Raw genomic sequence first — 22,374 nt, forward strand, 5'->3', positions numbered from 1 at the left:
ATCACAGGGCTCAGATGAAGAGCTTTTAACTGATTGAATGTTCAATCTGCAGTGAACTTGCAGAGTCAGTCAACCAAAAGATCAAATAAAATACATTAGTAATAAAAAAAAATATACATACGTTAATAATATGACACTAACAGTGTACCAATGATATAAAGCTAGGCTTGATGGCAACTGCCAGCTTACATTATACACTGCACAAGATTGATGCCCATTGGCTCTCCTCTCACATGCGGTCATTATGCATGTGCATGTGAGGGGTTATTATTGCCTCTGGAGGAATTTGTTCCTTGTTAAGTAGTGTGGAGGTCAAGTGTGTGTGTGGGTGTGTGGAGAACCCAGTTGCAGGCCACTTTAGCAGGTGTCTCAGCGTGTAGTTGGCAGAGGCCGTGGCTGTTAAGGAGAGGCCGCAGAACCACAGCCAGGCGGAGCTCTGTCGCGGCTCTCATGATTAATTCCTTCTCTGAGGAATCCAGAACACACAAGCCTGCCCGTTTTTGCCCACACTTGCTTCTGCGTACAGCAGGAGATACGAGTTCAGTTTGTAGAGGAAACGGGCTGGATGTAGAATGAGTTTGTTGATCGTTTATTTGCTCCACCCGTCGGCGGTTTTTCCAAAGCCGGATCAAAACTGTTGATTCTTAGGGGAAGTCTAGGTGCCAACCTGTCAGAACGTCTTGTAAATTCAACCAAACAACTCTTAATATATGAGGTGATGGTTAAATACGACCAGACGGGCAAGCATTAAAGCGTTCTTTCAAGGACTGGCATGCCAAATTGTTTGCAAAAGCTTCCTTGTCATGTTTGTTTGTGGCTTTTAAGGTCGTACCTACTGTGAGCTGGTGATAAATTGTTTTACTGGCTTAGCTAAGTGGTTTTGCTGGTTGTGGGCTTTGCTAAGCTGTGCTGATTAGATGGTTTAGCCAGTTGTTTTCCTAGTCAAGGGTTTTGCTGAATTACCTGCTTTGTAAGTCCTGCTAAATTGGGTTTTTTTGCTGTTGTTTGATGACGTGCTCATTTGGGGATCGTTTAGTCAGGAAAAACTATTCTGTTAGAAAATACAGTAGATTTCCACACCCCAAGAAAATACAATTGCTTAAAGTGTTAGTTCACCCAAAAATAAAAATGATGTCATTATTTACTTACTCTCATGTTGTTCGACAAATGAAGATATTTTTGTTGAAGTCCGATGGCTCAGAAAGGCTTTCATTGGCACTAATATCATTTCCTCTCAAGACCCATAAAAGGCACTTAAGACGTCGTTACAAAGCCCATCTCACTACAGTGGCTCTATAATAATTTTATGAAGTGACGAGAATAGTTTATGTGCGCAAAAAAACAACTAAATAACGACTTCTTTAGTGATGGCCGATTTCAAAACACTGCTACCTGAAGCCTCAGAGCTTAATGAATCAGCGTATCGATTCAGGATTAGGATCGCGTGTCAAACCGCCAAACTGCTGAAATCACACGACTTCGGCGATCTGAATCATGAATCGATATGCTGATTCATAATGCTTTGATGCTTCAGGAAGCTGTGTTTTGAAATCAGCCCATCACTATTTAAGTCGTTATTTTGGGGGGTTTTGCGCACAAAAACTATTATGGTTGCTTCATAAAATTGTTGTAGAGCCACTGTAGTGAGATGGGCTTTGTAACGACATCTTTAGTGCCTTTATGGGTCTTGAGAGAGGAAATGACATTAGTGCCAATGAAAGCCTTTCTGAGCCATCGGATTTCAACAAAAATATCTTCATTTGTGTTCTGAAGATGAACGGAGGTCTTACGGGTGTCCAACGACATTAATAATGAATGTAATTAATGACAGAATTTTAATTTTTGAGTGAACTAACCCTTTAAGGAAAACATCCTTTAACATACTTTATACAAATACACAGATGCAAATGTGTTTCAGATTTTCACAAAGAAAATATTATACTTATGCAAACCAATGAATGCAACACATACTTGAAAGGACACGTAAAATCATGCTTATTATTAAAAATCAAAATTTAAAAAGCGATTCAAAAAAGCTTCGGGTTTTCAGTGCTTTTTTTGATGGGCAGCACACACAAAAAACACCGGATCATGAGCTGACACGTCACGTGACACATGCAGAGCATACATTTATTAAATTAAATCACAGAAATTGCAATTTGATAAACACTCTAAACTATACTAGTTTAATTTCACTTAATAGTGCAGCTCTATTTCTACGCTTTATACCCAATATAACTACAAGGAGCAGAATAAAATACGGCTGTCTTTTCCTCAACATTATCCCGTTTCTCTGTGAATATGGAACGTATCTAAATGTGAAAATCTTTTTTCCCCTAAAGCAGTATTCTGAAATGACCCGTTACCAATGATCTATAAAGCGTTGAGTTTGGTAGTGCATGAAGAGTCGCAGTGAGAAGCATCGTTAGAGGGCTTGTTAAAACAGCCCGTGCACTTCATTGATTCACATGTTTCAATATAAACAGCTTTCAATGCCATCTGAGTTCTCCATTAAGAGTTACTCAGAAATCATGCCTCGGACATTTCAAATAAAACAACCAATAAAGCCATGGTTCTCCATTTAATTCTATTTCATTTTCAGTTTAATTTTCATTCATTCAAAAAGAAAATGACTATCTCACGGGAAAATGTTGTTTTGATTCATGGAATGCAGGATAAATTAACAATGCGACAAAAGATGGGAGTTTTTTTGAGCAGGACACTACATGTTCAACACCCAACTCACTGAAATGAAATATATTTTCCACGAAGGGACTTACTAATCAAAGTGGAGACGCTGTTCAGTTTTGGATCATATGGGCACTTTCCCTTCCCAGAATCCTCTTTGCCGGGCTCCAAATGGAAGACGTATTCCTGAAAGGGAAATTAAAAGCAAAAATTAGATCTCTTACTGTCAATAATTCCAAAAAAACACGGTAGACTTTGCATATGTCCTCATATCCTTATAAAACATGACATGGACTTGGTCAAAACAACAGGGTTAGGCATGTGACAAACACTGATGCACAACAGTAAAAGAGAAAAAGCAATGATGCAAAATGAACTAATCTCAGAGTTGGATATCTGCATATAATGTGCGGATATAAAGTTTCTCCATTCAAACTTCTCCTCTCGTCCGTAGCCCGCAACACCTGTCTAATCCTGCACCGCGAGTGTGGCGGAATGGCTTACTGACACCGGCCCATCCCAGCATCCCTCAGGCATGATACAGAAACACTGACTGACAGGTATTTGGATGTACGATTCAGGAATTGCCACGAGCGTGTGCTGACATGCCCCGAAGACTCGCCATGAGCCAGATCCTCAGGCTTTCTAACCCAAATGTTCCTCTACAGTCACAGGAGGAGACAGAGGAGTGGAAGACATTTCTAATCTTATCTATCAACATTCATTAAAAGGAGAGCGAAAAAAAGGCTGTCAAAATATTCAGTGCTGTCCAGCATTAACAGATTCCCTTTCACCCGTTATTAAAATCAACACTGCAGATTAGAAATAACTTGGCACTGGCAGCTCCTGCGGGTTGAAGTGCCTTAAATTAGAATGGTGGTGTGTAAAATTTGCATCAGACACCCCATACTCTTCTGTTTCACAGAGCTGTGGGGCACTGAATGGAAATTATAGTGTGCTACAAAATATTTTATTTATTTTGTGAGAATAACCATTTCTAAAAAAAAAAAGTTGTTGTGCTTGCCATCAATTCATGCCAATTTTTTTGTTGTTGTTGCACATGTTTCTCCAATGTTATTTATCTCTCCATCCTCACCATGTTGTTACTATTATAAACATGTATATTTAGTAGATGTATATGTACAGGTCACAAAAAGGTCAAGCGCTTCTTCCTGTGATGTGAAATGTAGGACGCCTTAAGTATTTGAGTAATGTTTAGCTGTGTAGGTCTATTATTTCCTCTGCTTCTTTGTATTTGCTCTGGATCAACAGCCTGAAAGACTGTGTGAGTGTGTGTTACATTCACTCCTGCAGGGCCAGTGAGGTAAAGTTATGTATTGCAAGTTAGTCATTCAAAAAGAAATTGCAATAGTAACAGAGAAAAAAACTTCAGTTGCGAAATTAACTTCAGAAGCCAGGTTTGTGGGTAGAACTACAAAGGCATACACATTTAACAAGCTAAGTTACCACAGAAGAACAAAAATTAAACAAAGATCAGCCAAAAGTATTGACACATTCTAAAACTAAAAGAAAGTGACTTTAACGCACAAAAAACAAGATGTGTACCACAGAACAAAGCTTAAAAAACATGTTAGAAAGACAAAGAGTTAACAACAACAACAACAGAAAATAAAAAACCCCAGACATCAGACACAGATGAGACGGAACAGGAAAAACACAGAGGAACGAAGAGCATGCAGGTTAATGTGTCTTTAGACAGCAGGAGAGCCAGCGGGCTCACTGCAGACGTCCCGACCCGTGTCCCACCTGTAGTCCCGTCTCATCAAACACGATTTCAGGCTCGGCTGCACGACTAGTTCTTCCTCTGGTCTGGGGCATCTGGAGATGCATGGCCGTCTAAAACACAACATAGGTCACGTGATCTATGATGTTACCCACTTACCAAGCATGGTCCCCCCTTTCAGCTCCCCCAAAAAGTAGAACATAAGCTCAGCTATGTTCCAAAATGTAGTGAGCTGCGATTCTGCTAAAAATTATACCGTCTGTCACAGTAATCCCAGAATGCATTTCAAAGAGCACAATGCATGATAAAATAAGACATGCACTACCATTCAAAGGTGTACGCTTGGTAATAAAAAAAAAGAAAAACGTTTTTAAAAGAGGTTGCTTATGCTCACCAAGGCTGAATTTGTTCAATAATATAATATAATAATATAACAGATTGAAATGTATATTTTGGGATATATTTTCTGCTTTGGCCAGTGAACTCTTGTATAAATCAGCCAAAGGTGGTTTAAGTTGGTCACTCAGTTTGGACTTACTGGTTAGCCAGCTAAAAAGTGTCTCAAACCAGTCTAAGCAAGCACCTTTTACTGGTTTACTGTACACTGCTTCTCAGGATGTCCAAGTTGCTCACTAGGTTGCGGAAGATAGTGTGTGTGTGAAATATATTAGGCACTAGATATCTTGAAGTGTAAATCAAAACCCGTCTGGGATTGTGGTGTGATGTGTTTGAGTCAAGGGTGTTATCATAGCGTGCTGCTGTCGAATGGTTTGACCATTATGGGTTGCACAGCTGGCTTTCGGAAAACCCCAAAAATCAACATTTTGAGTCAGCGCGTCTACTGCGGCCACATGTGTTTCTTTCAACATACTGTCTTGGGTACAGTCTGAATGCAAAGACTGGGCTAGCACGCCAAAGACCTGTTGCAGTTGGCCACATCTGGATGTCTTTGGGTTAATGTGCGTCTGTGCATGTTAGACGTGATGTGTGTCATGCTCATTGGCACAGACATGGAGATGTTTGCCTGGCTGGATGACTTTGTGGACGGAGTCTGTGACCCAGGTTTCCTGTCTAGAAAGAGCAGGGTGTTAAGGGGTGTATCACATCACCTCTCAGCTCTTGTACCAACATTCACACGCGGAGGGCATTAAAAGGATGTGTGCCAGTTAAAAATTCCTGGGAAATGTTGAAGCAATCCTTTATGATGGGCAATAGACCTCCAGCACCATACTGAGACGCTATAATGGGAGCTCCCATAGCATAACCACCTTCATAATACAGCTCTCAGAATTACAACTGGGAAGTTATTATAGGAATAATTCGTTCATTATTTACTCACCCTCAATTCGAAACCCATGTGACGTTTTGAAAAACATCTAAATGGAGGTGTTTTCCATGCAACTACTGACTGCAGCTGTTCATTTCCCAATATTACAAAAGATCTAACTAAAGTCAGTGAGTTGAAGGACTTTAGATATACAAAGATGATGCACTCATTTGACTTACGAGTGGGAGCGAGTACAACGGGCAATATGGTGGAAGAGACTCGTGCTTAGGACTGCACAGCACATGCGCATTGGCTCTTTCCAGCCTGAAGTACATGAATCTCATATGCTATTTGAGCATAAGAAACAACATTTACTGGACAGAAAGTTAATGTAAGATTTTGTTATTAACTGTTGATTGAGTAAATGGTTCATCATTGATTATCAGTAAACATTTAATTTCTATCGAACAAGAAAAAAACGGTTAAAGTGTTCCAACAAACTGGCTTAAAATGACAAAGTTGCAAAAATAAATTACAGAATTATCCCTTTAAGAAACGCATAACTATATAGTATTGTATAGGTGTGATTTTATACATGTAAGTGTGTGTGTGCGTGTTGTGTGCACGTTAAAAATAAAAAAGTCATTATATAAATGGATTCCCAACTTCTGACTTCTATTAATTTCACTTTAAACGTCCCTGGACCATCATTAGAGAACAAGTGTTGTGTTTAGAGAGACAAAGTGCTAGCTGTACAAGCAAGGGTCCTAAAATGGCAAAGAGGGTCCACAGAGTGATGCCTGGCTCGAGCGAAGAAACTCAAGCTCCTCAATTAAAGAGTAAGACTAAACAGGAGAGAGAGTTATAGCGCGCTGGGGAAGGCAGCTGTGAGGGTGAACGCCAGCCAACACCTGGAGGGTTTTTACGTTGCACAGGGGGACGGTGAGTGAGAAATCACGGTTGATGGACTGTAAGAGTCGGTAATGGATAGATTTGTGGAGAAATCTGGAAAAGGCGTATCCATCTATAAATACCGCAAGAACACCTGTGCCTCACAGGTATCCAGGTGTGCCCGCTATGTTTAAGACACACCTCTCATGCCCTGTTACCCCACTCTCAGAATGGCTATTTACCATTGGCTTGCGTCCTCTGTTGACATAAGTGCATACTGGGTTGTAGGCGCCCGTCCCACACACGTACAAGTGCGTCCTGTTCCATGGCTCGATCAGACGGACGAAATTACCGCACTCGCCCTAAAAGGAGAAACAATAACGTTAACTATTTTCACACATGTCTATGGCAGACTGAACAAAAGACCCATTAGACCACACATTAAAAATCCAGTGAATTTTAAATGTGAGTTTCATGGCTTTTAGTGCACATAAACTTTAAGAAGATCTAAACTAGTTCTACACGTCGGAGAAACATGGACCAACATTTGGTCGCTTGGCGCTTGGTCCCTAAATGAGAACTGTAACAATGCCAAATACATATGCTAGTATGCAAACACAGATGCTAATGTTTGACCAGTGCATTCAGATTTTCGATTAGCTATGCCAGCATTTTAACTGATTTCAAACATATTACTTCTCAAACAGTTGCTCCACTTTGACTGTAGCTGACCTAAGAGAAAATGGCTGTAGAATACTTTTATAATAACACTTAACACTTAGTGAGGCCAGCAGGGGGTGCTCACCCTGTGGTCTGTGTGGGTCCTAATGCCCCAGTATAGTGATGGGGACACTACTGATAAAGAGCACCGTCTTTCAGATGAGACGTTAAACCGAGGTCCCGACTCTCTGTGGTCGTTAAAAAATCCCAGGATGTCCTTCGATAAAGAGTAGGGGTGTAACCCCGGCATCCTGGCCAAATTTGCCCATTTGCCCCTGTCTATCATGGCCACCTAATAATCCCCATATCCTGATTGACTTAATCACTCTGTCTCCTCTCCACCAATCAGCTGGTGAGCGTTCTGGCGCAATATGGCTGCCGTCGCATCATCCAGGTGGAGCTGCACATTGGTGGTGACTGAGGAGATTCCCCCTTCTATATGTAAAAGCTCTTTGGGTATCTAGAAAAGCGCTATATAAATGTAATGAATTATTATTATTATTATTATTATTATTATTAACATGATGCAGTTGCACCATTCATTTTGTTCTGACATACACATTGTTTTACTGTGGTCGGAAAGGTATATTTGATCAAAAATACAGTAAAAACTGTTTTCTAAAATGTTATTACAATTAAAACCAGTGGTTTTCCATTTTAATATATTTTATTTTATTTATTCCTGTGATGCTAAGCTGAATTTCCAGTATCATTACTCCAGACTTCAGTCACATGAAATAAATCTTAATATTCTGATTCGCTGCTCAAGAAACATTTCTGATTATTATCAATGTTGAAAACAGTTGCGCTGCTTAATGTTTTTGTGGAAAGTGACTTTTTTCATGATTTCTTTGATGAATAGAAAGGTCAGCATTTATTTTAAATATAAATCTTTTTATTTTAATTTTATTTTTTACATAGAGTATTCTTCAGGTCTAATACCAACTGCCACTAAATAGCAACAGCATGCATCTACTCATGGTTTTGTCTAACTGTAATGTAAATCAAAGTATCAAATCAAACTATTGGCTTTTTTATGTATTATGTATAAATGTATTACTTCCTGTTTCAATAGGAAATCGCAGGAAAGAAAAACCAAACTGCTTATTGGTCTTTAAACTCTGGCATTGATTTCAGCAACCTTAAGTTAAGTTCAAAAGAGTCAAATCAGATATCACAAAAGTATCCCTAGAGATCTACATGCGGATTCATTCCACAGCAAGATCATTCAACATTATGAATAATTCATGAGCTGTGGTTAAAACCCATAATGTCCCACTTAAAGTACCATACCAGTGCACAACCAAACACCCCCTTCCCTGCAGATGTGCAGATGATCAGGTGATGCTCTCAGTTTCTTTACCAGACCACTAAACCACACACCCAAATCCATATGTCTGCAAATCCAGGAATTTGACTGGTTTGAGTTGGTTTCACGCTGGATCTAGCATCTGTTTTCCTTCTCTGAATATCTGTGTGTGTTTGTGTGGGTTGTCGGACCAGGGAGGTTGAGGTTTGTAACACACATAGTTGACCTCAGCACTATTCCTAAACATGAATCTCACTTTCACTCCATTTACTGTATATCAGCATTTTTTTGTTGTAGACCCTGAACAAATGGTTTTTATACATGCAGTGCATTTGTAATGACATTTACAGCTAAAATCCAAACTACAAGCAGATGTCACATGCAAAGCCATAGAGTATCATAAGTGAGAGCTGGCTGGAGTTGAGTTAAGATGTCTAAACAATATCTTGCGAGCCAATGTAGACCAACTGTAAACTGAGAAACCGGTTGTGTGTATTGTCATAACACTTTCTGGAACAATTCTTGGAGATATTAAAAACAAATAAGACAACATTTAGCTCCAGTTCTGTAATTTGATGGGTTCTTTGTTTTCAGGGCGTTCCAGATCAGAGTATGCGAGCGATGTGGAAGCAAAGCAAATGAAAAGACGGGACTCACGTTTGTGTCTTTGCCACTTAAAACACACTCCGTCTTCCTCTGTGGGGAAACAGGCCAGTGTATCTAAAAGAGAGAGTACGAAAAAGAGAGTATAGGGTCAATCCCATTTGTCACAACAATGACACACTATCTCAGAAACTATCCCATTTAACTCAACAACCTTTCACCATAATGAGCTGAACTAGCCAGGGAATGTTCACCCTGCATTTTTATAAGGCCCCAGGGTTCCCCCATATCCAGGCTTTAGTTTTATAGAATTTAATAGTCGGTTTCCTGCATTGCTGTGAGCTAATAAGTAAAAAGTAACAGTGATACAGGAATGACCGTTGGAGCCTGTTGTGATTTATGTTATGGCTTGTGCTTATCCAGGAACTAAAAGACAAAACAGGGTGAACAATGTGGAGAGAAAAATAAATAAATTTAATAGAGTAAATAATAAAAATTTACTCAAACAATAAAATAAAAAAACCCTGTAAAAACAAGTATTATAAGATTATTATTAATAATAATAATAATAATAAATAAATAAAAATGTAATACTTGTTTATTTACTGTTGTTTTATATTTATGTCTTTTTTTTATTAATTTACATGTATTATTATTATTATTATTATTATTATTATTATAAGCAATACCTGTTTTTTACTGTTTTTTATTTTTATGTATTTTCCATTAATTTATTTAAAATAATAATACTTTTTATTATTACTATTATTATTATGTAAATCAATTAATAAAAAAACAAACAAATAAATACAAAAGTAAATACATAAATATAATAAACAAAAATAAATAGCATAAAATAAAAATGTATTAAGTAATACATTTAAAATAATTAATCTATAAATAACTCAAATTCCTTAATCCATCATCATGTAAATAAATGAATAATAAAACATAAAAAAAACAACAATAAAAAAAAAACATACATACATATATTTATAATAAATAAAACAAATAACCCCCTGAAAAGGATGCAATTAAATCAAATTAAAACAGTATATTTATAATAATAATTTATCAATTTCATCAATTTATAAAAAATAAATGTATTCATTATACAGTATTGTTCAAAATAATAGCAGTACAATGTGACTAACCAGAATAATCAAGGTTTTTAGTATATTTTTTATTGCTACGTGGCAAACAAGTTACCAGTAGGTTCAGTAGATTCTCAGAAAACAAACAAGACCCAGCATTCATGATATGCACGCTCTTAAGGCTGTGCAATTGGGCAATTAGTTGAAAGGGGTGTGTTCAAAAAAATAGCAGTGTCTACCTTTGACTGTACAAACTCAAAACTATTTTGTACAAACATTTTTTTTTTCTGGGATTTAGCAATCCTGTGAATCACTAAACTAATATTTAGTTGTATGACCACAGTTTTTTAAAACTGCTTGACATCTGTGTGGCATGGATTCAACCAACTTGTGGCACCTCTCAGCTGTTATTCCACTCCATGATTCTTTAACAACATTCCACAATTCATTCACATTTCTTGGTTTTGCTTCAGAAACAGCATTTTTGATATCCCCCCACAAGTTCTCAATTGGATTAAGGTCTGGAGATTGGGCTGGCCACTCCATTACATTCATTTTGTTGGTTTGGAACCAAGACTTTGCCCGTTTACTAGTGTGTTTTGGGTCATTGTCTTGTTGAAACAACCATTTCAAGGGCATGTCCTCGTCAGCATAGGGCAACATGACCTCTTCAAGTATTTTAACATATGCAAACTGATCCATGATCCCTGGTATGCGATAAATAGGCCCAACAACATAGTAGGAGAAACATGGCCATATCATGATGCTTGCACCTCCATGCTTCACTGTCTTCACTGTGTACTGTGGCTTGAATTCAGAGTTTGGGGGTCGTCTCACAAACTGCCTGTGGCCCTTGGACCCAAAAATAACAATTTTACTCTCATCAGTCCACAAAATGTTCCTCCATTTCTCTTTAGGCCAGTTGATGTGTTCTTTGGCAAATTGTAACCTATACTGCACATGCCTTTTTTTTAACAGAGGGACTTTGCGGGGGATTCTTGAAAATAGATTAGCTTCACACAGACGTCTTCTAACTGTCACAGTACTTACAGGTAACTCCAGACTGTCTTTGATCATCCTGGAGGTGATCATTGGCTGAGCCTTTGCCATTCTGGTTATTCTTCTATCCATTTTGATGGTTGTCTTCCGTTTTCTTCCACGTCTCTCTGGTTTTGCTCTCCATTTTAAGGCATTGGAGATAATTTTAGCTGAACAGCCTATCATTTTTTGCACCTCTTTATAGGTTTTCCCCTCTCTAATCAACTTTTTAATCAAAGTACGCTGTTCTTCTGAACAATGTCTTGAACGACCCATTTTCCTCAGCTTTCAAATGCATGTTCAACAAGTGTTGGCTTCATCCTTAAATAGGGGCCACCTGATTCACACCTGTTTCTTCACAAAACTGATGACCTCAGTGATTGAATGCCACACTGCTATTTTTTTGAACACACCCCTTTCAACTAATTCAACTAATTGCCCAATTGCACAGCCTTAAGAGCGTGCATATCATGAATGCTGGGTCTTGTTTGTTTTCTGAGAATCTACTGAACCTACTGGTAACTTGTTTGCCACGTAGCAATAAAACATATACTAAAAACCTTGATTATTCTGGTTAGTCACATTGTACTGCTATTATTTTGAACAATACTGTAAATGGAATATTGGTTATTTATTATACATAAATAATAAGTCAATATATCTATACTAATAAATGCATCAATACATTGAAATAAAATAAATAAATAAATCATCCATCCTTATTATTATTGTTATGCAAATAAAAAAATAAAAAACATTAATTTATAATAAATAAAATGTAGTGTTTTGTGTCGGTTCTTACAATGAGTGGCTCTCGGTTGATGTCGTGGAGGTCCAGAGAAAGGATGTAGTCTTTGCTGCCCACATACATGCGGTCGTGATCCTCATCCATGCGCAGGATGCGATAGTCTGATGTGTTCAACAGGAAAGAGAAGTAATGGGCTGTACCTGTAGACCTCATATCTGCAGAGAGAAAGAGCATTTTTATTAAATATTGCATTTAGTGCTGCAATATTGTTTTAGAAAGATTTACACAGAAGTAAAAAGAGAAAACGCTTTCACTCAATCCATTTCCATAATTGCTTGGATACATATCATAAAACCATGACAACTTGACAATAACATAATAGTTTGGGCCATAATTCACAACAAAGTATACTCCATCTATTTAATCTTATGAGATAATACAAAGTTTGTTATTACAGACACAAAACAGGGTAACCAAATCTGTAATTACATCTTCACATTTTTCCAATCTAATCTCTCAGAGACGCATTATGAACATTTGAGGTCTGGGACATGCCCAAAAAAAAAAAGAAAAAAAAGAAAAGAAAAGAAAACAAGTCACCTTGTTTCCAAAACAGAAGGAAGTTATCAATAAATTAAACAAATGATATGTTTGTGCTATAGCTTTGCCTTTATTTATAGAGTTACACAATATAAGAGTTTAAGAACAATTTTAGAATATTAAACTCTATTGAGAGCGTAAATCATTAGTCAACAGATTAGTTGATTAGTTAACAGACAGCAGTTAACCTAGTGTTACTATAATTGGTCACAGAGGACAAGGAACACACACACACCTTCTGCGTGTCTGCCACTCAACAAGTCCCACCCAGGATTCACCCTACAGAGATAACGATTAAAAATAAATTCTAATCTTTGTAATTTATCAAAACAAATGCAACATAAAATGACCGGTTTATCTGCCCGACACAGGGCCTGAATTCACTAGCATAATACACTGATTAATCACATTACCATTGCTCTGTTTGTATAGTTTGATTTAATAAATGCTTGAGCGTGGGTTGTGTTTTGAGGTCAGGGCTTTGACTGACAGCTGTCAGAATGGTGTGTGTGAGCCTCCCTCTGTGAGATTATTTGTGTTTGAGCTCAAGCCGGAACAATCCATCCACCATGGAGACTGCGTAAAGATAGACGTCTGTTCAGACCGACAGACAGAAAGAGAGAGAAATAAAGAGACAGAAAAGCAAGAAACGAGACAAGAAGTGTAAAACATGGAAAGGTGTGAAAGAAAAGGAAAAGAACACACAACGAGAAATAAATACGGAAAGCGTAAATGAGAGCGAAAGAAAATTGCTACAGAGAACGAAAGAAAGAACAGAAAAAAACAGAAGAAAGTGAAAGAACAGAAGAGTGAGCAAAAGAAAGAGTGAGCGAGAGCATAAAAACAGAGGGTGAGCGAAGGAGAAAGCAAAAGAATGATGAAAGGGAGCGAAAGAAAGAAATCAAGAGGAAAAGCAGGCCTGACCACTTGCCAATAAAAGACAAAAAGACAATGAAAGAAAAAGTGCAAGAAAGAAAGAGGAAAACAGATTCAACATAGTAGCTCCAGCTCCTCTCAGCACATCTGTCAGTGTCTCTACACATCTGTTTGACCGACCATCTGCTGCCTCAGACCTCACCAACATCTCAAGAGTGTGTGTGTCACTGAAGACAGATAAAGCTTTCACACACTGCAGACCATGAGCTCCATCATTACACACTACATGCTACAGGTGGCACCATGATGCTGGGATGTTCTCAGTGGTTGTGAGGGTGTTGCTAGGTGGTTGCTTAGTAAAGCACACTCCTCAATAAATCACACAATTTGATTTATCATTGATGTTCATCCCACAAATAGAGCATTATTTACGGATAATACCTCAAGAAGGTTAGAGGTCTGTTCAAATCTTTGCCCGAGCAAGCAGCTCCAATAAATCACAGTAAGACAGTACAGCCATTCTGTCCGCCACATAACCTAAATATAACACTTCCACAGGATATTCTCCACGTGTATTCAATGATTTTTGCCGAGCCGTGCAGCAAATCCAGTTCCTGAAGCCCTCAAAGAAAACACTAGTGTTTAAAGTCTGGAATGTTCTACAGCGAGAGGAAATGTAAGTTTACTATTGTTGGAATTCAAGTATGCACTGTTGCTGAATGCACAAAGCTCACTTCAGCTCGAAGGCTTGGCATATGGTCGAAACCGGAGTAAATACGGAGCGTAGGCTCGGCCAAAAACTAAATGCTACCCTTATCTCCTCCTCTTCTTGTTGTTCTATCCCTTGATTTCCAACTCCCTCCTCCTTCTCGTTCTGTCTCTAAGACAGAGGGCCACCTGTGGAAACAAGACCAACTGGCTAAAGATCCATGTACTCCAATACCAACAGCTCCACGTCTATCTGGGACCTATCTGGACACATGAGCCGACAGCTTCCTTTAGACAATATAAGGCTAGAGTCTACCAAGAAGGCAATAAAAGCTACTACCTACTAGGTTGTCAGATTTAGATAAAACTGAAGACAGGTCAGACAGACTAATAAAACAGTAAGTGCTGAGATATTGCAAGAACAACCACAAAAAGAAGATCTACAAGGCCAACATCTACCATAGCATTCTTAGATAGATCCTCTTTCAACCTTTAGGTAGAAGTCCTGTAAAAATCCAGTCAAGTGGAGCCAGATAAAGCCTGAAGGAACACCATAACCCGGTGTAGTCTTAGTAGCTAACTACTGGGGGGTCTGTTTTACACACACACACACACACACACACATTGAGGACATTGTCTTGAGAATGGCCTCTCTCTATGCTTCGCCTCCGTAGCATGAAATGGCCTGTTGGAGGGGAACTAGAACTTGGTGCTGTTAACGAGCAAGTAACCGGACCCGTACTTGCACTTTTTAGCCTTTTTTTTATAATTCCCACTCTCACGGATACATGCCCACCCCGTTTCTTTGCATGAGCAGTGTAGCAGGAAGAGTCAGAGGGATATCCGTTCCAAAATACGGCTGCTACGTTCTGCTCCCTCTCTTCTTCTACCTTCTCACATGGTCATGTTCGCACAGAGTTTCTCCAATCAACTGAAAACCTTCTTGCTTCCTTCACGCCATGTGCACCGTTAAACCCTAAGGTAGGTAATGCAACTTGGTGTGGGTATGTGAGGTTAGCTATAATCCATCCGACACAAGATCTCCAGCACTGACCTCTTTTTTTCCTGACTGGCTTTTCCATTTGCAGGCCAGAGACAATGACAGACATGCATGGCCACATCCATGACCGAACAATGGGTCGACTCTGCTCCAGAGCCCACAAAGGTACATGTTCCCATTGCATTACAATCATAAGCCGCCAGATAAAGTCACGTTCTGTTACTTAGTTGCATTTAACGCTATTATGGTTCAGTCTGCGGACCCTCGCAAGTCCATATTAGTCACTCCATTAGAGTGTCCAACTACAGTACATCGGTGTCCAACTACAGTACATCTGGCTTAGTTGCTTTCAGAAAGTGTGCTTGACATTGGCGGTGCACTCAAGAAGTGAAAAACAGTATACAATATTGTTCCAGCAATGGCAAAACTTCATTCTCAATCAAGAAAACTGCTTTTCCAACACACTTTCCACGTCTGAGAGACATCCAAAGTTCACATATTAAGAGATTTTTTTTACTGTATTAGAGACCAAACATCTGGTGAATAACATTAGCACATAAGCTACTCATTTTTTTTATCTATTGGTCAGCTGTTTGCATTGTGAGGCCAAGTATGCTTGATTTTGGCTGCGGGAGCAGATATTGCGAAAGGTCTTATTCTTTTGTTGAAGACACCGTAGGATATTTCTAGCTTGGGGGACACTTGTCCCTGAATACAAACTTCACATAAAATGCCTTCATGTATTATTCCTAACTTTTTTTCGTAGGAGTATTTGTGAATTCTTTGGTCCTTCATAAATTAATATTGTGTGGTTTAAATGTTTTTATATACGCCTATTCACATTTCACACATACTCAAACATCATTAATTCCAGAATAATATTGGTATTTGGAAGCAAATCACAAAATATGGAATATCTAAATAACTTTATATAATAATAATAATCAAAACAACAACAATAACGGTGATGATAATGAAATACATGGAAAAATTTTGAAAAATATTTAAAAAATATATATATTAGGCAAAAAAGGTTAAAAAACATAACATTGCAACAAAATATTGAAAATCTAAATAACTTTATATAATAATAATAAAAGTTTAAAAAATATTTTTAATAAAAAGCAAAACACATGACACACACACTATATATATATATATACACACACACACACACACGACTAAAGTTAGTAAATAAATAAATATGACATGCGCAACTCATTTTACTTCAGCATTGTGGCATATATGCTAAAACAAGGGAATTACAAGGAGTAAAACGGGTCATGAAGACGTCAGCAAATTTTGATTTGATTTCGACTTTCATACAAAAAAGTGAAAAGTTACTTGAGAGCGGAAACATTAGGACTAACAATAACAATCATTCAACATCACTACTTGTGAGTCCAGATCGCTAGCAATGCTGTTGTCTTTATACAGCCTGAACTGACAGTCCATCCTGCGGCAGATTTCTCCAGTTTCAAATTTTGTTCAATTTGAAGAGCCTCTGCCAAGTGCTGCAGAGCGAGTTCCTGCACGAAACTCAGTCTGGCCCAAAAGAGAGGAGAGCTGCTAGGAAGAGGAAGAGAGAGATGAGGGTGGTTTGGGATTAGCGTGACACCATGTATGCAGGCGGTCTGCGGACAAAGCCAGAACCCACATCATCGCTCTTCACAGCGTATGCCGTACGAATGGCTCACTCGCTCGCACGCACAAGCAGAAGTGACATACTCTAGACGCATAGGGTGACAATGACAGTTTAAGAGGAGCAGGTGACGCGCACGCACACACATTACCAAAAGAAGGACAACAGCATCTTCCAAGACAAGATATAACTTAACTGAACTATAATCAGCTGTTAAGTATATGCATTTGTGTGGTATTTGGGTGAGCTTGTCCAACACAAGTGAAAAAAAGTAGTCAAAACTAACAGCTACATTAGTAAAAAATGAAAGCAATAAAGTCAATGTTTTTAATGAGACTGGCTCATACACTGAGCAGACGGCTGTGTTTATGAGCCCTGCTTATAGCAGCCATTCTAATGTGCATGTTTAACACATTCATTTTTTTAAACAATGGCTTTGCCTTGTCTAAAATGTCCCATTGCCCTGAAATTTTTGATTAGAAGCCAAACACCTGCTATATGTATATACTGTATACTTCATCTCTGTAACATGAGTTTGATAGATAAATTATAACTATAAATGAAGGGAGATCAGGACCTAATAAAGTTGACATTCGAGAAAAAAGGGACAAACAGTGCTCACCAAAAATCTATGCATTTAAAGTACTGTTGGATCATGAGAGTATAGTTTAATTCTTATGTTTAGCAGACATTTTTATCTAAAGCAACTCACAAAAGAGCAAAAAGAAGGAGCAAACAATATTTGTAATATACAAAGCAGGATAGATATAAGCAGGATAGAAGCCTGTGCTTTTTTCCTTTTTAGAAATGTTTATAAGATTTTTAATTATTTTAGTTGCCCACCCCACACATCCAAAATGTCAAGAACTCAAATATTGAACTAGAAAATAAACTTAAAATTTAAGAGTGTACCATATATCTTTGCCCACCTTTAAGTCCTTAAAGTGTATTGTCATGTGACCCCCATCAATGCCCATCCATGTAGAACAGCTTGCCTTGTGTCTGCGTGTGGTAAAGTAGGCAGACCAACGTACGCACACACATATATGGAAGCAGTCCAACCCACTGCATGCCGCAGTGAACTTGTGTTATTGTTCTGACAACTCACACATGCTGATTTCCTGTAAGACTCTGATAAGAGCGAGAGAGAGAGAGAGAGCGAGCGAGCTGTCTTTATCCCTAATATGTTCCAGGCGGATGTTGCACCTGATTCATATCTATGTATATGAGGTAAGCGGTGTCTTTATCTGCTCACAGTACAGTTAAATTAATTCTGAAGCTATGACTCATGCTGTTAAAAGTCTTGCCTTAAGAGCAACATCTTTTTGTGTCATAAATTAATACTTGTTCCTCAGCTTCTCTCTCTTACACGCACACAGTTTTTGTTGGCCTCCAGGATCAAAAGATGATACAACAGTGCAGGAATGCTTCTAGAACTACTGAAAAGCAGGTCTGGTGTACTCTTGCCGTTTAGTTTGGACCCGTTTTAATCACAGCTGAGAACCACAAAAAGACCATTATGTGGGGCGAGGAATTCGTCCCTGACGTGATACACACACACATTCTTGTACATTGATCTTTGTGAGGACATTCATGACAATGCAATCTCTAGCTCCTTACCCTAACTCTACCCATCTCAACCAAGTGCCTAACCCCTTACCATAAACTGACTCTTAAACCAATTAAAACCTTATCCTTAAAACCAAGTCAAACCTCAAACAGGCCTTAAAAAGGAGTCTCAAAGTGAGGACCGGCCAAAATGTCCTCACGCCAATGGTCCATCTCAAACAAGTCCTCTCAAAGGCCTTACTTGTACATAGCTGTACAAGTGAACACACAAAATATTATATATATACACGCAAATACAAATATATAATACACATTTATCTATCTGAAATGCATATTTTAAAAGAAATGCTAGGGATAAGACACTGACTCGCTTGCAAAAGTGGACAGAAAGACAGAATGAATGAACAAACTAAGAATGGATGGAATGAATGAACAAACAAACAAAAGTAAGAAAAGAATGAACAAATTAACACTACGTCATTGGCTGTAAATATGTAATTTTTTTGCGACTAGAGGTCGCTTATTCAAAACTAAGTTGTAGCTTGATGACGCCTGGATTTCGCGGAGCTGTAGACGACCACTTCTGCATCCATCTCTTATCATGATGTCCTTTCTAAAACCCTGTTTTTGTTGCTGGGGTAGCAAATAAAAATACATTTTACTGTATGTCCTGCAGGGACATTTGTTTTGCATAAATGGAGGGTCTTTACCTCTCATTCAGTCAATAAAATTGGGGCCCATGGTATGCTGTTCGGCCATATAACCTCCATCATCTGCATGACCTTATAAATCTGCAAGAGTTTAGAAGGTGTACAATTCTTTTGCTCTTTAAAATGCACATATGTTTTGAGGTGTTTTCAGGTACATACTGTTTCTTCACTGGTGATTTCATCAGTAATGAGCAAGGCTAATAAACTACATCTGCTGATGTCTCTCTACCCACTATGCGCCGCTGTATGTGTCACATCGGTTCTGTTTCAGGATCATTTAAAAATGTTTATGCCCATCATCATGCATCACCACCTCCGATCCAAACTCTCAAACAGCATTCTCAAAGATATAATTAGCACCCTGTGATTGTGGCCGTCTGTGTGTTTACAAGACTGTAACAAACAATATAATGGCACCCATTTGTCTTACAGAACATTTAAACATTTTGTATTTTCCTTTAGAACTGTATTAAAAAAAAAGAAGTGATTTCAATCATATTTCAAGCAATTGAAAACCAAAATCTGAAGTGTCTCTGCTGAAGGAAATAATCCATTATTTATAGGCAAAATGTTCTTATCAGGCTGACAATAATAATTATCATATATCGGCCGATACAATATGGTGGACAATATATTGCACATCCCTACTTTAAATCGGTTCAATTGTTTTAGTCACAGTTTATAGCCTAATCTTTATTACGTTATAATATTTGACAAAGGACAACCTATTTAGACAAGTTTTGTAGGGGATGCATTTTTAACATTTTGGCTGATACAAATAACCAATAATCCTTTATATTTGAAAGATGATAACCAATATATTGGCCGATAAACCTAAATCCAAAATTTTTACATTATTTTTTACAAATTAAAATGATACTTTTGATTATTTTTTATGATTACAAAAACAAAAGTCTCACCATTAAAAGCCATGTCCCAAGCACATAATTATAATATTCTCATGCTGCACATGTTGCACTTAACTGTATTTTCCTGTGATTTTAATCATTCAAGCAATTCAAAACCATTATGGTGATCAGTGAGCATCTGAAGTGCCTCAGCTGAAGGAAGTAATTACATTTTTATTGACTTTAAAGCTACACTGTGTAACTTTTTTAGTTTATTCTTAGCTAAAATCACTTAGTTCTTTCAAAAATATATGTGCTCATTAATGTATATTTACTTCTTTCAAGTAATAATGCATTCTCATAATTTTATAATATACCATTGAAAATACATAAGTGTTGAGGGTTCGGATGGCGGTCGCCATGTTGCTCCTCCATCTTGAAAGTACATTTGCCAAAGAGGGACATACCCGTAAATTCAAGCTTCGCTTTTCGCGTTTTTACACTCGATGGCACTGTGTCGCATGTGAAGAGGAGGATTGCTTGAGGCTGCTATATGATGATGGAGGATCATCACTCTTAAGCCCCTTTCACACTGCACGTCGGACCCGCAATATTCCCGGAACATTGCCGGGTCGCCTTCTGTGTGAAAGCAACCACGTCCCGGAATTGATTACCGAATTCGACCCCGGTCGGGGACCTAATAACATTGCGGGATATGTATCAGAGTCGCCAAGGAAGCGGAAAAGAGAATTAAGACGGCAACGCAACGGGCAAATCAACAAGACAAAAGTAAATACTGGAGTGGCCTTTCCAAGATGGAAAGAGCTCATGAGGAGCAACGATTTTAAAAAGGACGCCGACGTTGCCTGCTTTCTTCTCGACAGGTAATATTAATTCAGCCTATTTGTGTATATTGGAAGTTTTATTGTTGCTTGGCTAATTATATCATGGCGTGCTGTGCATAACACTAGAACGATGTCTAGGATAGTTTTCCTCGCGTCAATGATGAAAAAGTATTGTTTACCTTATAACATAAATCCGTGTTCTATGACGGATAACATGAGATTAATATTTTAATTGCATTATAATTTGTTTGCCTTACGCTAGTGGTGTTGTACAATATACAGAATAATGATAGCACTGATAAAAGTTACTTTACTAAGAGCTTGCATTCGTCTGGGAACCTGATAGCTGATGTTAGCAATGAACTGGTTATTATTCAGTTCTATTATTCATTTTACATAGATTAACTTGATCATAGATCATTTGGTAAATTAAATAACTGCAAATTATAATAGTTTTCAAAAATTACCTCATCACTTGAGTTGACGCAACACTCACCGAAGAGGTCGAACTGAAAGCCATGACTAAATCGGCCACCGTAGGAGTTGAAACGAAATCGAAATTGAGAGGAGCAGAAACAATTATTCACTGGATGGTCATATACCTTTTCACCACTAGATGGGAGAAAATATCACACAGTGTAGCTTTAATATATCGGCCAAATTTTCTTATTGGGCCAATAACAATATGGTGGCTGATATATCATGCATCCCTACTGTTTAGCTCTTTCAAACGTTACTGCTGCTCATCAACATCTTGCTAGGGGACAAGAGCAATCCTCTGTTGGCTAGACGGCCTCATCTAACAAAGCTTGGTCCAACTTTCACAGACTGAAAGATGCAGCCTCATAATTGGGACATAATATATGTTAAAGGCTACTATAGCACACCTTGTGGCAACAGCAAGAATAAAAGAATAAAAAAAACATGAAACTGAGCGTGCATAGCTAGCAGCATATCACAAAATAACCATAATAACCTCCTGTTCCTGTTGGATACCAAGGATGAAATTAATGACAGGTGAAATCAATGAAAGCCTGGTGTTTAAATCTGCACATCTGATGGAAAATCCATTTCCTACAGGAACAGCTTGAATGTCAACAAACCACAGATAGTTTTCGCTCTCAGCCCAAGGTATCTGTTAAGAAGGCTAGATCTGTGAAGGAGAGAGACAGCTTGCTTTGAATTAGACACATCTGTGAAAACACAGCTCTCTATCACCAATGACATGTTTCATTAACAAGCGCTCTCTCAACAGCGATCAATCTCAGACGTCTGTCTCTCACACGCGTTTCCCTCTTGTACCCTGACCCAAGCAGGGTGGGCGGCCTTGGCTGTCCAGTGATCAGGTGCATGTTGGAAAGACACCTTTATGATTGACACAAATATCGCCCAAAACAGTCTGATCGTACCATGTGATATTTGAAGTATATTCTCAGAGAAGGATGAATAAGAAGGAAACTGAACAGCTGTTTCT

General features: G+C 38.2%; 1 protein-coding gene across 3 annotated transcripts in view; it reads right to left on the minus strand.

Annotated features, from left to right (window-relative positions):
* sema3fb (sema domain, immunoglobulin domain (Ig), short basic domain, secreted, (semaphorin) 3Fb) overlaps nt 1–22,374 on the minus strand; it is a 147,871-nt gene that overhangs the window by 23,716 nt on the left and 101,781 nt on the right. For 2 of the 3 annotated variants that reach the window (XM_067430818.1, XM_067430817.1), the window contains exons 3-7: nt 12,157–12,317; nt 9,277–9,339; nt 6,833–6,952; nt 4,456–4,545; nt 2,781–2,874 (exon numbers count right to left, since the gene is read on the minus strand). In XM_067430818.1, the coding sequence (XP_067286919.1) occupies nt 2,781–2,874; nt 4,456–4,545; nt 6,833–6,952; nt 9,277–9,339; nt 12,157–12,317 (528 nt within the window). The remainder of the gene's footprint in view (nt 1–2,780; nt 2,875–4,455; nt 4,546–6,832; nt 6,953–9,276; nt 9,340–12,156; nt 12,318–22,374) is intronic. The other variant, XM_067430819.1, reaches the window with a different exon arrangement.

The sequence above is a fragment of the Pseudorasbora parva genome, chromosome 22, assembly GCF_024679245.1.
Source record: "Pseudorasbora parva isolate DD20220531a chromosome 22, ASM2467924v1, whole genome shotgun sequence".
Taxonomy (NCBI): Eukaryota; Metazoa; Chordata; class Actinopteri; order Cypriniformes; family Gobionidae; genus Pseudorasbora; species Pseudorasbora parva.